The following is a 16,030-nucleotide window of genomic DNA, read 5'->3' on the forward strand; positions in this document are numbered from 1 at the left end:
CAAACATTTGAGCTAAGATAGAGAGGAATATTTCGAGTTGATGGTTTGTGTGGGTTGTCTTTGTCTGGAAGAGCCTCCGCTATGAAGCATTCTTCCTCTCAATCTGCTCTCTGTGTTTGTCAGTAGCCCAACATGTGTATGGGAAGCTTGCTTTCATAAATTTGAGTCACTGACTTGTCCTGGATCTGGCAGACACTCCGCCTGCTTCCAGCAGACAAATGTATGTCAGCGTCTTTACTAGGGTTCAACAAGGGCAGCTCTGACTCGGGCCGAGACAATGGCGTCTGGGTTCAAATCCCTGCTTGCTATAGATTGGGAAAAAAAAAGCTTCATGCTTGCCAATAATGTTCAGCCTGATCAAATACATGATTCATAGCAAAGGTCGGGGAATGTTTCTGAATGCCGGCTTTTGTTTTTTCATTGCATTTCTCCAGAGTGAGATCAGTTTTTGTCAGCTCCCGAGAAGGTGAAAGTCTGGTCTTTGACTTGATTCCCTGCAGACTATCCAATGACGAGGCTCGAAACTAAATAGCCTGTCATTAACCACAGTTTTGGTAAAGAGTGCAATTTAGCGAAAGTTACAGAATTTCAAGCCAGGAAATGCAGGCAAGTGCCCGTGCGCCTTAACCTGGAGAATATTCACTCTGACCAAGTATTTCCAAGGGGTCGTTTTTTTTAAGCCAAGGCAGGGTGTTGGGTTTCAGGAATATTTGATTATTGACTGCTGCGCTGCGACGGGGACTTAATTGCCATGTGTATCTCATCAGGTGGTGGAAACGCAAGCGTGAAATTGAACAGACAGACTTTTGAGTGAAAAGTAAATAAGCAGAACTTGAGAAATAGAAAACGAGATCGTGACAAGTCTTGAAAAGTATGGGATTTTGATACTATATTTTTGAATCCTCCAAAAGTCTGTTTCAAGAGCAGTTTTATTTTTGAGTAGCGTGACACAACCGGTGCTGCGGAAAAGGCTGGTCATTCAGTTTGGCTCAAGAGCAAAGACTCTATGTGTGCTACTGCCAAAACACTCATCGTTGTGCTTAGAATTTACATGTACTTTTAATGGAATTGGATTCGTATTTTTCAAGTTTTATGTTTTAAAAGAAAGTGCATTTAGTAATGGATAGTAAAGTGGCATCAAATCCTTCTTTAGATGAACTGTCCTTAGTCTGAACACGAATGATGAGCTCAATTTTTCGGCATGGTCGGCAGGTTATGTTGCTGTGCAACAGCATGTTGGGCTATCTACAGCAGGGAACAGCTGTCTATGTTTGGGCCAGTACTTGCTGTGCATAGTTACAGTCGATGACCCAGCTTAATCAGTGATGGCATGCTTAAACAGTTTCAAAACCTCGGTCACTATCTTAGAAGAAGGGAGGAACTAGAAAACCACTCAGAGAGCGCAGACCTCCGCCAATAAAGAGTCCCATAAAGGTCATGGTGGTGAGAGCGCTGGATCCTAACCACCAGGGAGTAAGGAGATAAAATGATCCACGTCATTCACAAAATTGATTCATTTGTTCGTTGTCCCATTTCACACGTCCTGAAAATCTAGGAAGTTATTTTAAACAAAGACAGACAGACAAACTAAGGCTGCCGAAAACATAATCTCCTTGGCGGTGGTTACAAAAGAAAACAATAATGTGATCGTAATCAGACTCATTGTATTCGTCCACAGAGTCATCTTCTTTCGCAGCTTGTGGTGATTTGCTTTCCTTTTTGGCAAAGCCAGTCTCTTCAAAACCCAAAATACATGAGGCGGATCAACCACACCGTGGCACTTCAACTCGTGTGAGCACCGGATGTTTGCCTTTCCGGAACCTCTAAAAGCGCAAACAGACGATCCTGGGAAAAACGGTTTTAACACACCAGCGCAAACACAGCAGATTGTCAGTCCAAATTTGAGTTACAATTTGCGCAAAAAAAAAAAGTTAGTTTTGGAGTTGCTGTCACGTATTGAATCAGTGATCGGTGAAGAACTTGGCAAGTCTGGAATCTTCACTCTTCACAACAGGTGTGTGTTCCCTCAGTGCTCCCACTCTCAAACACGTGCTTTCACTCCCAGCGCACCATGTGTGTCTGATTTGAGAGTAATGATATGTATCTTCAGCGAGCCCCCTCGGCCTGTATCTTGAACTGGATCAGTGGGTGGTCTCAGACCTTGTAGTCGCCTTCCAAGTCCAAGTCAAGCAGAGTAAATACAGCTGTTTTCATGGTAAACCTAGCTTCCATTAGGTCAAAATACATTAGCGACACAGGGAATAACTTGTTGAGCTGTGTTACAGTGTTGCTGCATCCTGGTGTTGCTGCTATTTATATTCGCTCTAATTATTTCCTCCGCTGTATGCTTTCCTGTTTTGGGAGCTGATGGATGGTCTCGTAAACATGGCTTACAATGAACTGCATAGCCGTCAGATATTGTTTTCGCAGTTAATCTTCAATAGAAACTTTTTTTTGGAAGCATAGTTAAGTAGCACACTATGGTTTTACGCCTTAAAAGAATCTTCTTATCTGCTCAAAACACAGTCAGACGGGAATTGAAACAATTGCAATAATTACAGACCATCTTACATTCTGTGCCAAAAAACTGGCCTCTTAGGATTCATTTGAACAACTGGAAGAATGATTCAGCTGTGTTTCATGGGCTAACTTGCTTTATTTGGCTATTCTGCATTAAGACAAGACGAGAGGCCAGAATGTCTTTAACAAGCTTACTTATGTCATTGTGCTGTCCAGATTTCTCACACGATCTAGCTATTGCTTTATTAAAAAAGCTTGCTACATAGCCTAAATTAAGTTCCTCAAAAATGACCCACGCTTTCATTTTGCCCAGATCCCACTGCAAGCGACGTGAAGCCATTAAACTGTTTCATCAAAACATGAATCACCAAGTGAGCATAGTATCTGTTTATTAGTCACTTAAAAGCTTCCTCTACTCCCACTCAGATCTTAGCCTTTTAGCTTTAGGGCAACATAGCACATGTTCAGTTGCAGTGTGTCATACAAGTCGTCGTAACAAATGTTCGTCTTGATAGTGCATCATTCTTCTCACTGCGCTTAGTCACGGACTTGTAAAAAATGTTCCAATGACTGTTTCCTTTGCTTTCCAGGAAGAAGGTGTCAGATGGCGTTGAAGTGGTCAAGTCCAACCCCTCGAAGCGCCACCGGGATCGGCTAAATGGGGAACTGGACAGATTAACGGAGCTTCTTCCCTTTCCAGAGGATGTGCGTTCATGTCTGGACAAACTCTCAGTCCTTCGCCTCAGTGTGGGGTACCTGAGAGTGAAGAGCTATTTTCGAGGTAAGGGACTGTCAGGTCTACTTCAGCATTGCTACCACGTGACCCCATTGTTGTCATTCACTGCAGTTATAGAAAAATACAATAGGTCAGGGCTGTCAAGCCAAATCCCAAAAGGGCCGTGTGGGTGCAAACTTTTGTTCCAACCCTGCATGTACAAATAGGTGAGCCAATCAGGTGACAGCTGAAACTAACAAACAATATTGCAGCCTCCAGACACCTGATTGGTTGTAGTGTGTGTTCCTGTTCAGGTGGAAGCAAGACCTGCACCCACATGACTCTTTGGGGGTTCAGTTTGACACCTGTGCAATCGGTGTTCCAACACAGTCCTTAAGTTGCCATCACTCCCACGGCATCAAAAACTCATCTTTCAGTGTTGCATGTCGACACATTAGTCTTTCAACAGAGGCACATGCTCTGCCTTCCGCAGCATATCTGAAGAAAGACGGAGTTTGGAGTTAAGGAGGGCCATAGGATGCCACTCCTTCTACTATGCTACAATGTGTCACATTGTATATAAGGTGCCTCAAACGACATTTGTGACGGGTGGCTCCGATTGTTTTGCCGCACACGTCTAAATTATGGATTTGGTATCTGATGAACGTGACACAAAGTGAACCAGTTCCCAAGTGGACCCCCATATGTTTATATCATTATCGTTATTTTACTAGCAAACAGGGTGTTAATTTAGAAAATATTGTCAAGAAACACTTTAAATGATTGCATCATACATTGCTTCAAAATAGGCCTTACATGTGGATTATATTGTAATCCTTGTTGCTTGACTGATGCTACCACTTTATCCTCAAAAAATAGATGACTTCTTGAGCATTGTGAGGTTGCGTAATAACCACAGCATAGCTACATGTTCAAGCATGTTCAGGGATTGACTGTCAGTGGTTGTAATAAGGTTGTAGAGAAGACAGAAAAAGGAAGGTGAAAAGGCAGTAGGCGGTAAAAGATTTCTAAGGTAATCTGAGAAGAGTGGTCACAGTTGACAGCAGTGGTGAAGTCAACAGTAATTCTGACCATGTTTTTATCAAGCATATTGCCTATTTTACAAATGAAGCCCTTCTAGTTAGATTGAACGGCAGACTGGTCATTGATCAAGCTGCCAACAGCCTCTAAGCCAAACAAAGACTGGAGACACTGTTGTTTGAGATAAGGCCAGTGCTGTACCCTGTTCGCTTAAAGCTTAGATTATCATTTCACAGTCCGTATTTTGCCAAGATAAGAGATGGGATGGGGTTATTAATGCCGGCCAAACAAGCATACTATTGTTGAAATGCATGCTGCCATTAAAAGTAGATGACTTGCAGCATCATAATGGAACAGCAGCTGTCAGATTTTTGGGCTTCTAAAACCTTTTTTTTTTTGATGCATGGCCATTCTTAGTCTATTTCTATTTATGTATGTTTTTGTTGATTATAACACACTACTACTATTATCAATAATAATAATAATAATAATAAATATAATAATTATCTGTATCTTACATGTTATTATTCATTATTCAACATGCAATGGCTGATCAACTGCATTATGAAAACCAAGGTGTCGGAAATAACATTGATGATGTTTACAGCCATGTAAATGGGATAGAGATGTGACTTTACTTAGCCAAACAACACTGTGTCAACCTTAACAGACATGTTCTTTCAATTGCAACATCCCATCTCTCCGTTAAAAATACCACAAATTTGGGATGTCGGAAATTTGAACGCTCCCCTGAGCACCGTCGTTCCTTCATCTTTCTTGGAAACCACATCAGTGTATATGTGAAAGTCTTTGGCCGTACTCTGGTGCTTGCGTCATGATTTGATCAGTGTAAGTAATCAAATTTATCAAAGGGACGGAATGATAATTGAAAACAAAACTTCTGACTTGCCGAGAACACACTTCCTGCGCACATTGTGCTTCTGCAAAGTGAGTTTTGTACAGGCCTTCCGCTGCAGGTATGTGACTTTTAGGAGGAGAGGGATTAGTTACTTACATAAGGTGGCTTCTCTGACGATATTTGCACACGTCTCTATCTGTGGTGAGCTCTCAAATAAAGGACAGATGAGACGAAGATTAGCCATCTTTACTTAACGTTTAAACTGCGAGATGAGCTGCACATGACAATGATCATGACCTATATTAAAGTCAGCACACAGGACAAACCTAAAAATAAACAGGAAGCACCAGTTTATGGGACATCTGGACAGTGACACACAACTGACAAACCAGTGGTGATATTTGTATGTGAAGTACATTTTCCTGTCACATGACGCTTTGATTAAAATGGGCTGCATTTTGATTACACGTGGTACATGCCAGCAGTCCTTTAGAGCGGTGTCTTTTTATGATTCATCTCCATGTAAACAGCATAAAAGGAAACATATGTGCGCTGTATGTATGGAGACAATGCTGCAGTGCAATAGCCTTGCAACGCAGGGCATGCTAGAACTAACACATAAAAACAGTCTGTCCTGTCTTCACTGTGAGTGCACCTCAGGAGTGTCTGCGCGTTTAAACTCCCCCTCCCCCAAGACTAGACAATATATCGGTGAAAACCTGCCACGTCTCGAAAAACAAGACCAGCTCTTAAAACCGGATTGGAGTTGAGTCGTACGCATGTAACACCAGCGGTGAATCTGCCAACCCAATTTGGAATGACAAGCATGCAGGAATTTTGTTTTAGGAAACAACATATCCTCAATGCGTGTAACCTTACACCACCCTCCCGCCCATTCACCGACTCTCTGTCTGAGAGTCAGTCTGGGCGGAGGACAATGCTTTTAATATCAAGGTGATAATGACTGCTGGCGCCATGAGGTGGAGAGTATGATGAGTCAGGATTAATGTCAGTTTTCAGTGCTGTGTCACATGGTGCAAAACCTGCAAATTGGTTGGTGTTTTTAGGATGACAGAATTCAAAACATTTTACGCTAATCTCCATTGTCACTGGCCCAAGCTTTAAGACCACCAGCTTATCCATTTTATTTCCACTTGTCTGCATACAAATATAGCTGTGCTCTTCAATACGCTTTGCACATTTGCACATCATTGTTCCTTCCCATCGCTGCGAGAAAGCTCAGCTGTCATTACCGGATTTCTGAGACTTTCCTGTAAATAACTGAGCTGCCTGTCTTCATTTCTAAAGGTGTGTCTCAACTGTCCTCATTGGAAACAATACAATGCTTTCATGTGAATTTAAGTGGATTTAAAAAGGTTGAAATTTAAAGTTCAATCTGCTGCTCTGTGGTCCAAATGTCGTGCCACATCATGCTGTTAATTGAAATGAAAATTTGGCAAGTCTTCAAAGAGAGGAGCTGAAAATGTTTGTGTGGCATTCTTGACTTGGCTTTCGCCCCCTTTTAAATTGATACGTTTGTTTTTTTGCTAACCACATAGGTTTTCTCACTAATATCTCAAACAATTGATGAAACAACATTTTATTGATAAAACTTTGTCAATAATGAATCATATTTTAAATGGTTCGAAGCCATTGTCATGTGCCAAACTCAAGGCCTGAGGCAGTACATAATTATTTTATAATTATTTTATGTGGCCTAAAAAAATAACATAACAACAATATAACATTGTTTTCAGAAACTCATCTCTAGTGATAAACTTATTATTTTTAGCCTATGACTTGGACTGTAGATAAATCCATGATTGAGTTTGACAGCCCTGAGCTAAGTGATCATGCACTGACTTAAATGAAGTTAACCTGAGTATTAACACCATGGCAAATTAGCGTCATATGCCGGGTAAAGGCGTTTCAGCATCAACACACTTCTGAGTATCGATGGTTTTGACAAGCGTGGAATCCTTTCAACCATTTCAAACTACGTATGCGAGGCTGCGTCACAAAGCTCTCTGAAGAACTGTCCGACAGCTTTCCTACTATGTCCAGACCCAGAAGGAAAAACCCATCAGTCATCTGAGAGGTTTCCAATTTGTAACGTAAGTGCAGTAAATTTTCGACGTGATGAGCACGTAATTAAATTTCCACTGAACAGTCCATGTTTTAAACTAAATAAAGAATTGAGATAAGGTCTAAGTTCAGCAATAAAGCTCTACTTAATGTGTGTTATTAAATAAACTATAGATGCGGATTGACCCAATAAGTCTGTCATTGGTTATGAAATGCTACTCTACAAAAGTATATTTTACGATATGCAAGAATACCTTTATAGGAATACAAAAAGTACATTCAAAAACACGGATGCTTTTCTGTTTGGTGCAAAGTTGCAAGGATAAAAACCATGCAGCTGAAGCCTTGTGTGGGTGTCTGAGCATACAGGAAGTACAGGAAGTCACCATGGCCTTTATGTACAGCAGAGAAGCCAGCACAAAGCAAAGCAGGATCTTGTGTCGCTTAGAGAGGAGACACCATGTTTAGATTAAATTACCCCTGGATGGAGTCTGATGGCTGATGTTTGACTGTAATGAGTCAAACGTGACACACTTTGTCCAACTAACCCCAGGTGCCATTCTCATGTACATATACGCTTTATGCTGAGGCAAAATGGAAATCACATGCTGCAGCACACTGATCATGTGCATTCCATCTCCCGTCACTGTTTTTTTTTTATGTACATCCCCTGTTCTTTTCCTCTTTCACGGTTTGTCTCCTGTCTCTTGCGCTGATCAAGTGCTTGTTGTGTAACTGAATGTGTGACTGATTTATTCACAGTGTGTTTGTGTGTGTGTGTGTCTTGTGACCTGTCCAACTTTCACCTCTTGATGTTGACTTTTTGGATTCGATGTAGATCCACATGAGAGTTGCAACACTTATCACCAGTCCAGCTATTTTTCAGTTTTAGTTGGAAATTGGAGACCGACCCACATTCTTTTCACCATTTCGGGCCAAAACCAAGGCTGTGGAAAGCGGATGAAAACCGGCCAGTGTCAACCAGTCTGCACGAGTTTTAACTTAACCACTACTCGGCAACTTTTGTGGTGTCGAGTTCTCTGATGTAAACAATAGTGTTGTGGGGGGAAAAAATTGTTCATTTTCCTGGTTCGTTGACCCTATTTGCACATTCTCTAATTTGACAGTGGGTGGGGTTTTTCTCATTGTATTGGGTCGAGGTGTGTGGTTTTTGAATTAGAATTAAAACTGGAACACAAACCTTGTGCTACACAGTTTTTCACTCTGCAGCAAAAATTCTGAAATAGTACATATGATACCATAGTAGTATCATCATCATGATACTGTCATTTTAATGTTCTTACTTCCGCGGGGTGTCACATGAATCTTATAATCCACTTATTCGGTTTCCTACACAGACCGTTGCCACTCAGTATTAAATATAATAAAACAACTTCACACAGACAAATGCTGACAGCATTATTCCAATGTTTTGGAGCTTGTTTTGCGCTACAAACTGGAATTCTCACAGAGCTACACTTTTCTATATTCAAATCTAAAAAAAACAATCAAATATTAAACAACTGTCATTGTTCGTCAGGTTTTATGATTTTTTTTAAATCTTTTTTTTTTTTTTCAATTTTAACCCTTTAGATTTCACATTGAAACCATTTAGTGCAACAATTTTAAGGTGCCTGTATTTGGTGGTGAGAAGGTTATTACAGTCTTACTAAATTCACTGCACACAACACACAGCACAAACGCTTGACTTGATTTTTACTTGTTCTATAATGGCTGGAGAATTGGTTCCCACTGACTTTCATTAAAATACATAGGACTGAAGTTCCAGCAAGGGTAAATTCACTTAAAAATGAAACATTTAAAATGAAGGAGATTCTCAGGTCTTTGGATAAACGTAGACTTCACAATAGGTTACATTGCCCTGCCTCCCCTTTTGGTACGTATCTTACGGAAGATTTACAAAACAGGGGATCAAAGTCGTCCTTAGCCAATAGTCAGTCGAGTGAGAGCATGCAGCATGCAGACAAGCTTTACAGGGTCACAGTAAGTATTGAACAACATCAACTAATATTTGCGCTCTTCTGCCTTTGATAGTTTCGTAACTTTTAGTACCGGAGCCGTGGGATTCTGCTGTGACATCATACATGCGATGTTCAATTTGTAGTTCAAATGATTATGTATTTTCACAAGCAAATAAATTATTAATTACATGACAAACATAGTTGAAACTCACATCACTATTTACCATTCAAATTGAGGTACAGCACATGTGTGATCCAGGGCATGAGGCAAAGAGGACCAGAAATTCATTTGATCTCCCTATAGACTGATTTATTCTTCTTCATCACTGTAAATTGACCATTTATTTCACCAGTTAAAATCTGTGCACAGTCTTGCACAGAAATGCGGAAGATTTTTAATGGCACACCAAGCAAGTCTTATCCAAAAGACACCAAACGTAAGTGACTTGATCAGGCTACTAGGGGTTAGACCACAAACAGGGGCGGATTTTAAAAAGAGAATGCTGGAAAATCTTGCAAAGAAAGAGGTCATGATGATGAGTGTAGCAGAGCAGGCTAATAATCATAAATAAAGGCTAGGGTTTCAATTATACCGGGATAAAAATATGACGCGGCTGGATGGTGGCATAGCGGTTAGTGCAGTCCTCTCATAATGAAAAAGGTCATTCGAGGCTGTCTGTGTTTAATTCTGTTCAGGCTCTTCTTGCGGATGTGTGGTTTTTCCAGAACTCTCATTTCCTCATACAGGTCAAAAACATTCGAAGACGTTATGAGTAGAGTCAAATGTAAGTTGAAATAGGGGATCACAATGGTAGCCTTATATCGCTTTTAATTGTTGCACTAATAATCTGCATTAAACAACTCCACGTCTGCAAAAAATACACAAAACAGCATTTTGCTGCAGCCTAGTGCAGTATGGCATTGATGCAAAGGTGTGGATGAAGAAAGAGCGTCCTCAAAGCTTTTGTTGGCACACAGGGCATATTTATAGAGCGGTTGCCAGTTGCTTGCCAGTACTTGTATGGGGAAGATAAAAGGTGTGATATGTTTCTGTCTGTATGCAAAAGATTCCAACTTTTATCTTGTGAGCCGAACAAAGTGTTTGTCGCTCCTCGATGTTGCTGTTATGTCAGCCATTAGTTTAATGGCATTCAGTAGCACCATTCACTAAACAACAAAGGACATTTAAATGACTTATGAATTGTACTGCAAACCTTTCGATGAACTTTTGTCTGAGGCAAATATTTCTCTCGCTTTATGAAGTGTTATAAAGGAGCTTAAGTGTGCTGCTGTATGAATCAACTGTTTTATTTCTCACCAAACAGAACAGCTATTAATCATGTTACCGCAACTCATGTTTAATATCTAAATGAAGACACTTAATTATTATTATATATCTATAATATGTCATTATTCTAATATATATTATTGTAATTTTTAAGTGAAAAAGCCCAAAATTTGTAGTATTGTAGCTGTTGCTATGCTAAATCTTTCTTACAAGCTATATTTGGTCATAGTTGCAGAAGGAAATTCATTGTTTGTATTCCATATAAGTTCTTTCAGTGATCAGTTATCATGTTATTTTTCTGTGTTTTGCTTCTGTATCAGAAACCATGTTTATCTGGTTTGGATTTTAAATGGGAATTTTTCAGATGATTTCCACTGCAGCACTATTGCATTTCAACATTAACACAATCTTCTGTGGAAATGAGTAACACTTTCCGATTTTGTTTATAATTGGACCCAGTTTTCATTTTGGCAAGCAATGCACTGAGGTACATCTTGAGTGCAGTCTTACTATGTGAGCTGGTGTTGAAAGAAAAAGACCACATTTTAGAGAAGTCGTTTTGTGCTCCAGGCCTTGACAGGTCAACTGAAACTTCATGAGTATGAAGGCACTAGCTCAAAAACATGGAAAGGAACACCGACATTGTTAAGGGGACAGCTTGACAGTAACCAGAGTTATTCCCCGCCAAGCTGATGTTGAGGTAGCTGTGCCAGGAAAAACAACCTCTTTGTGGCTGAAGCAGGTGGCCACTTAACCGGTTGAGTTGGAGAACACAGAGGGATGGAATGAAGAAAGGCACTGAAGCGGCAAGCAAGAAAGAGAATCCAGAAGATTTTTTTCCCACCCTTTAGGTGCCCGTTTTTTACAATTTAACTAAAAATAAAGCTTCAGAACTGTTAGATGATGATGCCCATACTTGTGGAGTGTCATGGCCAACAGTTGTCACTAACTGCAGATGCAGAGTCATTCTCTGACATACTGAGAGAAAATCTTCATCTCTGAAGAAGCATTAATATTCAGAATCTGAGTCTGTCAAATTCGCTCTCTTGCTCTCTGCCTCCTGTGTAACTACAACCTACCTGTCTCCTCGACCGGTGGGTGTTTCTTCAATAGGAACACTCCACAAATGTTGCTCAGATTGAACTTAACCTTGACATTATTAAATGTTGCAATGTTGCCTGGTGCAATTTTGTGAGGATGATGCCCGAAGGTGTAGCTCCGGACACATCATTTGTTGACATGTTTCAATGTGGAAGCTGGCTCAACAGAGTGACATGCTAGCTTCTAATGGTGGGTGTGGTCATTAGACATCGATGGCAGGGTCAAGTGGAGCACACTCTGGAATGTGATCCAACTCTAATCCAGGCCCAATTCCAACTGGTGATACACAAACAACTATCAGCGACTTGATATGAGTCCTCCCATAAAATGCACAATAAACCCATGATAACCAGGGGGAGGGAGAGTGAAAAATAAAGAATGAAAATAAAGAAATAGAATAAACTATTGAATGAGGCGTGCAGGACCAGCATGAAAAAAACCAAAACATTGTTTGTGTATTAACTACAGTAGCACTATTCGATTCTCTTGTCCTACATAACTAACTACAAAGGGGGGGATTTTATGTAAGTTGATGTTTAAACTTGAAAACCACACAGGAGAGACAACGCCTCTCTACCAAACCGATGACTTCCACCCACTTTTTGACTCTTTTTACCCTATATCATTGCCTTCACAGCAGACATGCTTGTATTTACTGCAGCCCTCACCTAGTCAAAACTACATTCATCACTCATTTCTATTTAAATTCTAAATAAATCAATATATTCTTCCTTTACCCATTTTTGTGTCTACTTTTATTCTCCCCTGCAATTGATAGTCATAGTGAATTTAACAGTATTACTTGTCCCTGAAAATAAGTCAACAAACTGCACTGAGGAAAAATACCTCATGATAAAGTGGCAGGATATCCACCTAAAAATAAGTCTGTGAGTGAAGAGAGATGATCGTCTTCTGCCTATGTTGGTTGTCTTGCTCTTCAGTGCATGTGCTAAAGCAAGTGCCGCTGCTACGTGACGCTTGTGAAGCAGCGTAACACATGATTTTAATAAAACTCAGATCGTGGGAACGAGTGATGCAGTTAATAATACAGCGTGTTTGCAGCATGATCAAAGCTTAACAGGCGAAATTTAACAAAAGAACAGTGTCGTGAGCTGGTGACAGTGAACACATGCTGCAGTTGACCCACTAGCCCACAATGCATTGTGGTGTGAAGTCACCCTTTCGAGTCATATAAACCCATTTTTTTCAACCCACTTTCAGTCGTAGAATATGTTATGGAGTTTGTGCCTCTCAGTATAATAACCATGGAGTGATGTTCATTGTGGAGGATTAATATTGCATATTTTGCTGTCGATGATAGCATTTTTCCTCAATGTTTTAACAGCGGTTTCATCCTCAAGGTACAAAAAATTGAAATAACCAACTCACATATATTAAATGCAACTGAGTAACTGCAGTGTGGTAATCGGCGTCAACATAGAGAAGATTATGTTCTTGAAATTCATTTTTGCATAGCAGACTATAAGTAACGTATACGAATACAAAGCTGCAGTAACAAAAACAAGTCATCAGCAAAGTCATAAAAATCGTAAAAACAAGTCACAATACTTCTAGGAGTTACATGCATACATCATCAGGTAACCACAGCTTACTCCTGCTCAGGGTTGTGGGGAGCACTGGAGCCTATCCCAGCAGTCATTGGGCGAAAGGCAGGAATACACCCTGGACAGGTCGCCACTCCATCGCAGGACACACACACCATTAACACACTGAAACTGCAGATGTTGTCACAACAACTGTCTTATTGGGACCTGTTGTTGTCGTCAAATGCAGACAACAGAAACATGTCTAGATGCTCATCGAAGTCTTCTGCCGTGTCCATACTAATATTTATGAAAATGCTATTTCTGTTTCTGCCATTCATCAAAGCTGAATAGGTTGAGCCCTACTTTAATCCCTCTGTAGCCACAGTTTCTCTTTGCATTCTGCATGTCTAAACGAAGTTGTTTCACATATCACTGTGTTTCAGGTTGTGCTTTGGAAAGCTGTTGTGCAAACGCTCATGTATTTATCTTTTTCGCACATTTTATCATTTATCATGGTGTTGGATGAAAGTAGAGCATGTAGTAACACACACTCTGATAAAACACTGCTGGTCCTGCCAAATCACTTACACAACCTCGGTTTTAATTGTCAAGATGACTTTGCACAACTGGAAGGCAGATGATAGATGCAGACACTAATGGCTGTCCAAACACGGAGGCTTTGCTTTGTGCACACATATGATCAACTGTGTTGGCTCTGGAGGGTTATTACGGTTGAAAACATAAACCTGGGATGGGCGTTCATGTGGCAACATGCCCTGAACTGAAGATAAAGATCCCCTAAATAGAACGGCAAAAGAAAGGACAGAGGGATAAAAGCAGTTCCCCCCCTTGGTTTGAAGAGCTGATAATGAAAGTTATTTATGGACGACATGAAGGAACAGATTGGCTAAAAGGAAAACTGGGCTGTCCTTTTCATCGCGTGACTTTATGAGACAGCGCTGGATATTTTGAAAGCTTTGTGGTTCCCTGCTTACATATTTGTGTGACGCTGTTAGAAATATAAAAAAAAAAAGCGGACTGGGTTTCTAAGATCATTGAAAACATCCAACGTCTGTTAGCAATCAGAGCTGATGTGGTAACGTGCTATCATGTAGTAGGTTATTCGGGATGACTGAGCCATGTACACACATACACAAGACACACACAGAGATGGATCAAGAGTTAGCAGGCGAACGAATGGAAGCCCGGTCTTGTCTGTAATTGTATCCCTGACGTGCTGGTGAAACGCGATATTTGTGTTTCACTCATTCATGCCCTACAAACCTTCAGAATAGCTCACCTGCCAGCACATAGTCATACGGTGCGAGAGGACGACTGTGCTTGCTTGTTGGCTCTTGATTCACGACTTGCCTTTCATGATGTCGTGAGAATAGCAGCAACAACTCAGCCACAGTTTGTGCGTCTGTTTTTTTTCCCTCCTATCAACTGAAGTCTCCCAGGATTTAAATGACAGGCTAAAATCTCTATTTTTCTTGTCGTCCCTGCATGCCGTTGCCAAGCTCGCCCAGCGATGGGATCGCCATGCTCCAAAAATGTGTTTATGTGATGGACAAACCTCAAAAGTTTGCTTGAGAAATCAGTAGGAAAGACAAATGTTACATTGTTTTCCGTAAGCAACAGCAGCTGGGATTACGTAGATTGTTTGTATTGATTTATTGTGCTTTTGGCTTTTACGCACCCAAAAGCACCACAATCAGCTGTTCCCACCAGAAATGCGTCAGTTTGCAAAGTGTGGCTTTTGCATTCATCTGCTGTGGTCAATGTGAAAGTATGAAAGTGGCCTGATAGAAAGGATTCCTTGTTTATTTATTTTCTTCCTATACATATGTATTGATTCTACTTCTAAATTCATAAGTCAAAAAAGGATTCAGTCCATGTTTAAAAGGGAGTTCTTACTCATATTTATTGCCTTATATTTAAAATATTAATGCGGTTAAAAATGTTTCATTCTGTTGTCTCCTTATTTATGTTGCACTAACACATAAATAACTTAAAATAGTGTTATTTATTTTTTTTAACCGTGTAGGGTTTCCCAAGTTCATGTCAAAAGGAACAAAAAAAAAAACAAACATGTTGGTCATCAACGGATGTTGTGAGAAGTGTGAGTAGTTTTTTTGGTCCACAATAAGCTGATCCTGAGAAAATGGAGTCAAGGTCTGGATGCTGACCTTGACTCCACTGCTGGAGACTCCAGAGATGGGCCAGAGAGCAAGTTTTGTTCATGGGGCGTTGATTGTTGAGCGGAGCACATGGGACCAGCATCCTTTCCAACATTCACTAGCACTGACTAATCTCTCAGAAAAAAACACTTTCCACATCAGGGTCATCCTTGGAATGAAACTCAGGGAAAGCATTTAAAACACAAAAGGCTGTTTTGGGACCCCATGTCAGAAGCATTTATCTCGTCTAAATATTTTCAACTCACTCAGCATGAGTTCCTCTTTTTTTTTAAATTGAACTTCAAATCTCGTAGCACAACAAATAAATAAAAAATAGACAAGACAAAAGGCAAAGTGCTTTGTATAAAATAATAACATTCACTTAAATACGGGAATGTTGCCTTATAAGTATCGGGTGCGCAACTAGCTGCTGATTCTTGACAACAGAAACTACTGCCCGTTCAAAACAGTAAATTCTATTAGCATTGGTTTTGCCTGGGGTGAATTCCTGTTGGCATTGATTTGTTAGCCTCTTTCTAGCACTCGAATTTGGTGCGGTCATTTGAGGCCAAGTGTCTTGTTTTAATGCTGCGTCTGAATCCGTGGGTCCACACGTTGCAAACTCCAATTCGGCTGACATCATAGATGCAACTGTTAGTGCCGATAAATCGGCCAGCCAATCGATCGGTGCAGCCCGAACCATAAGAAATTG

At 40.4% G+C, this 16,030-nt stretch overlaps 1 protein-coding gene across 1 annotated transcript in view; it reads left to right on the plus strand.

Moving 5' to 3' along the window:
• LOC128765651 (aryl hydrocarbon receptor-like) overlaps positions 1–16,030 on the plus strand; it is a 42,543-nt gene that overhangs the window by 8,361 nt on the left and 18,152 nt on the right. Inside the window, exon 2 of the mRNA XM_053876558.1 lies at positions 3,111–3,301. Within this exon, the coding sequence (XP_053732533.1) occupies positions 3,111–3,301 (191 nt within the window). The remainder of the gene's footprint in view (positions 1–3,110; positions 3,302–16,030) is intronic.

Source organism: Synchiropus splendidus, chromosome 10 (genome assembly GCF_027744825.2).
Source record: "Synchiropus splendidus isolate RoL2022-P1 chromosome 10, RoL_Sspl_1.0, whole genome shotgun sequence".
NCBI lineage: Eukaryota > Metazoa > Chordata > Actinopteri > Syngnathiformes > Callionymidae > Synchiropus > Synchiropus splendidus.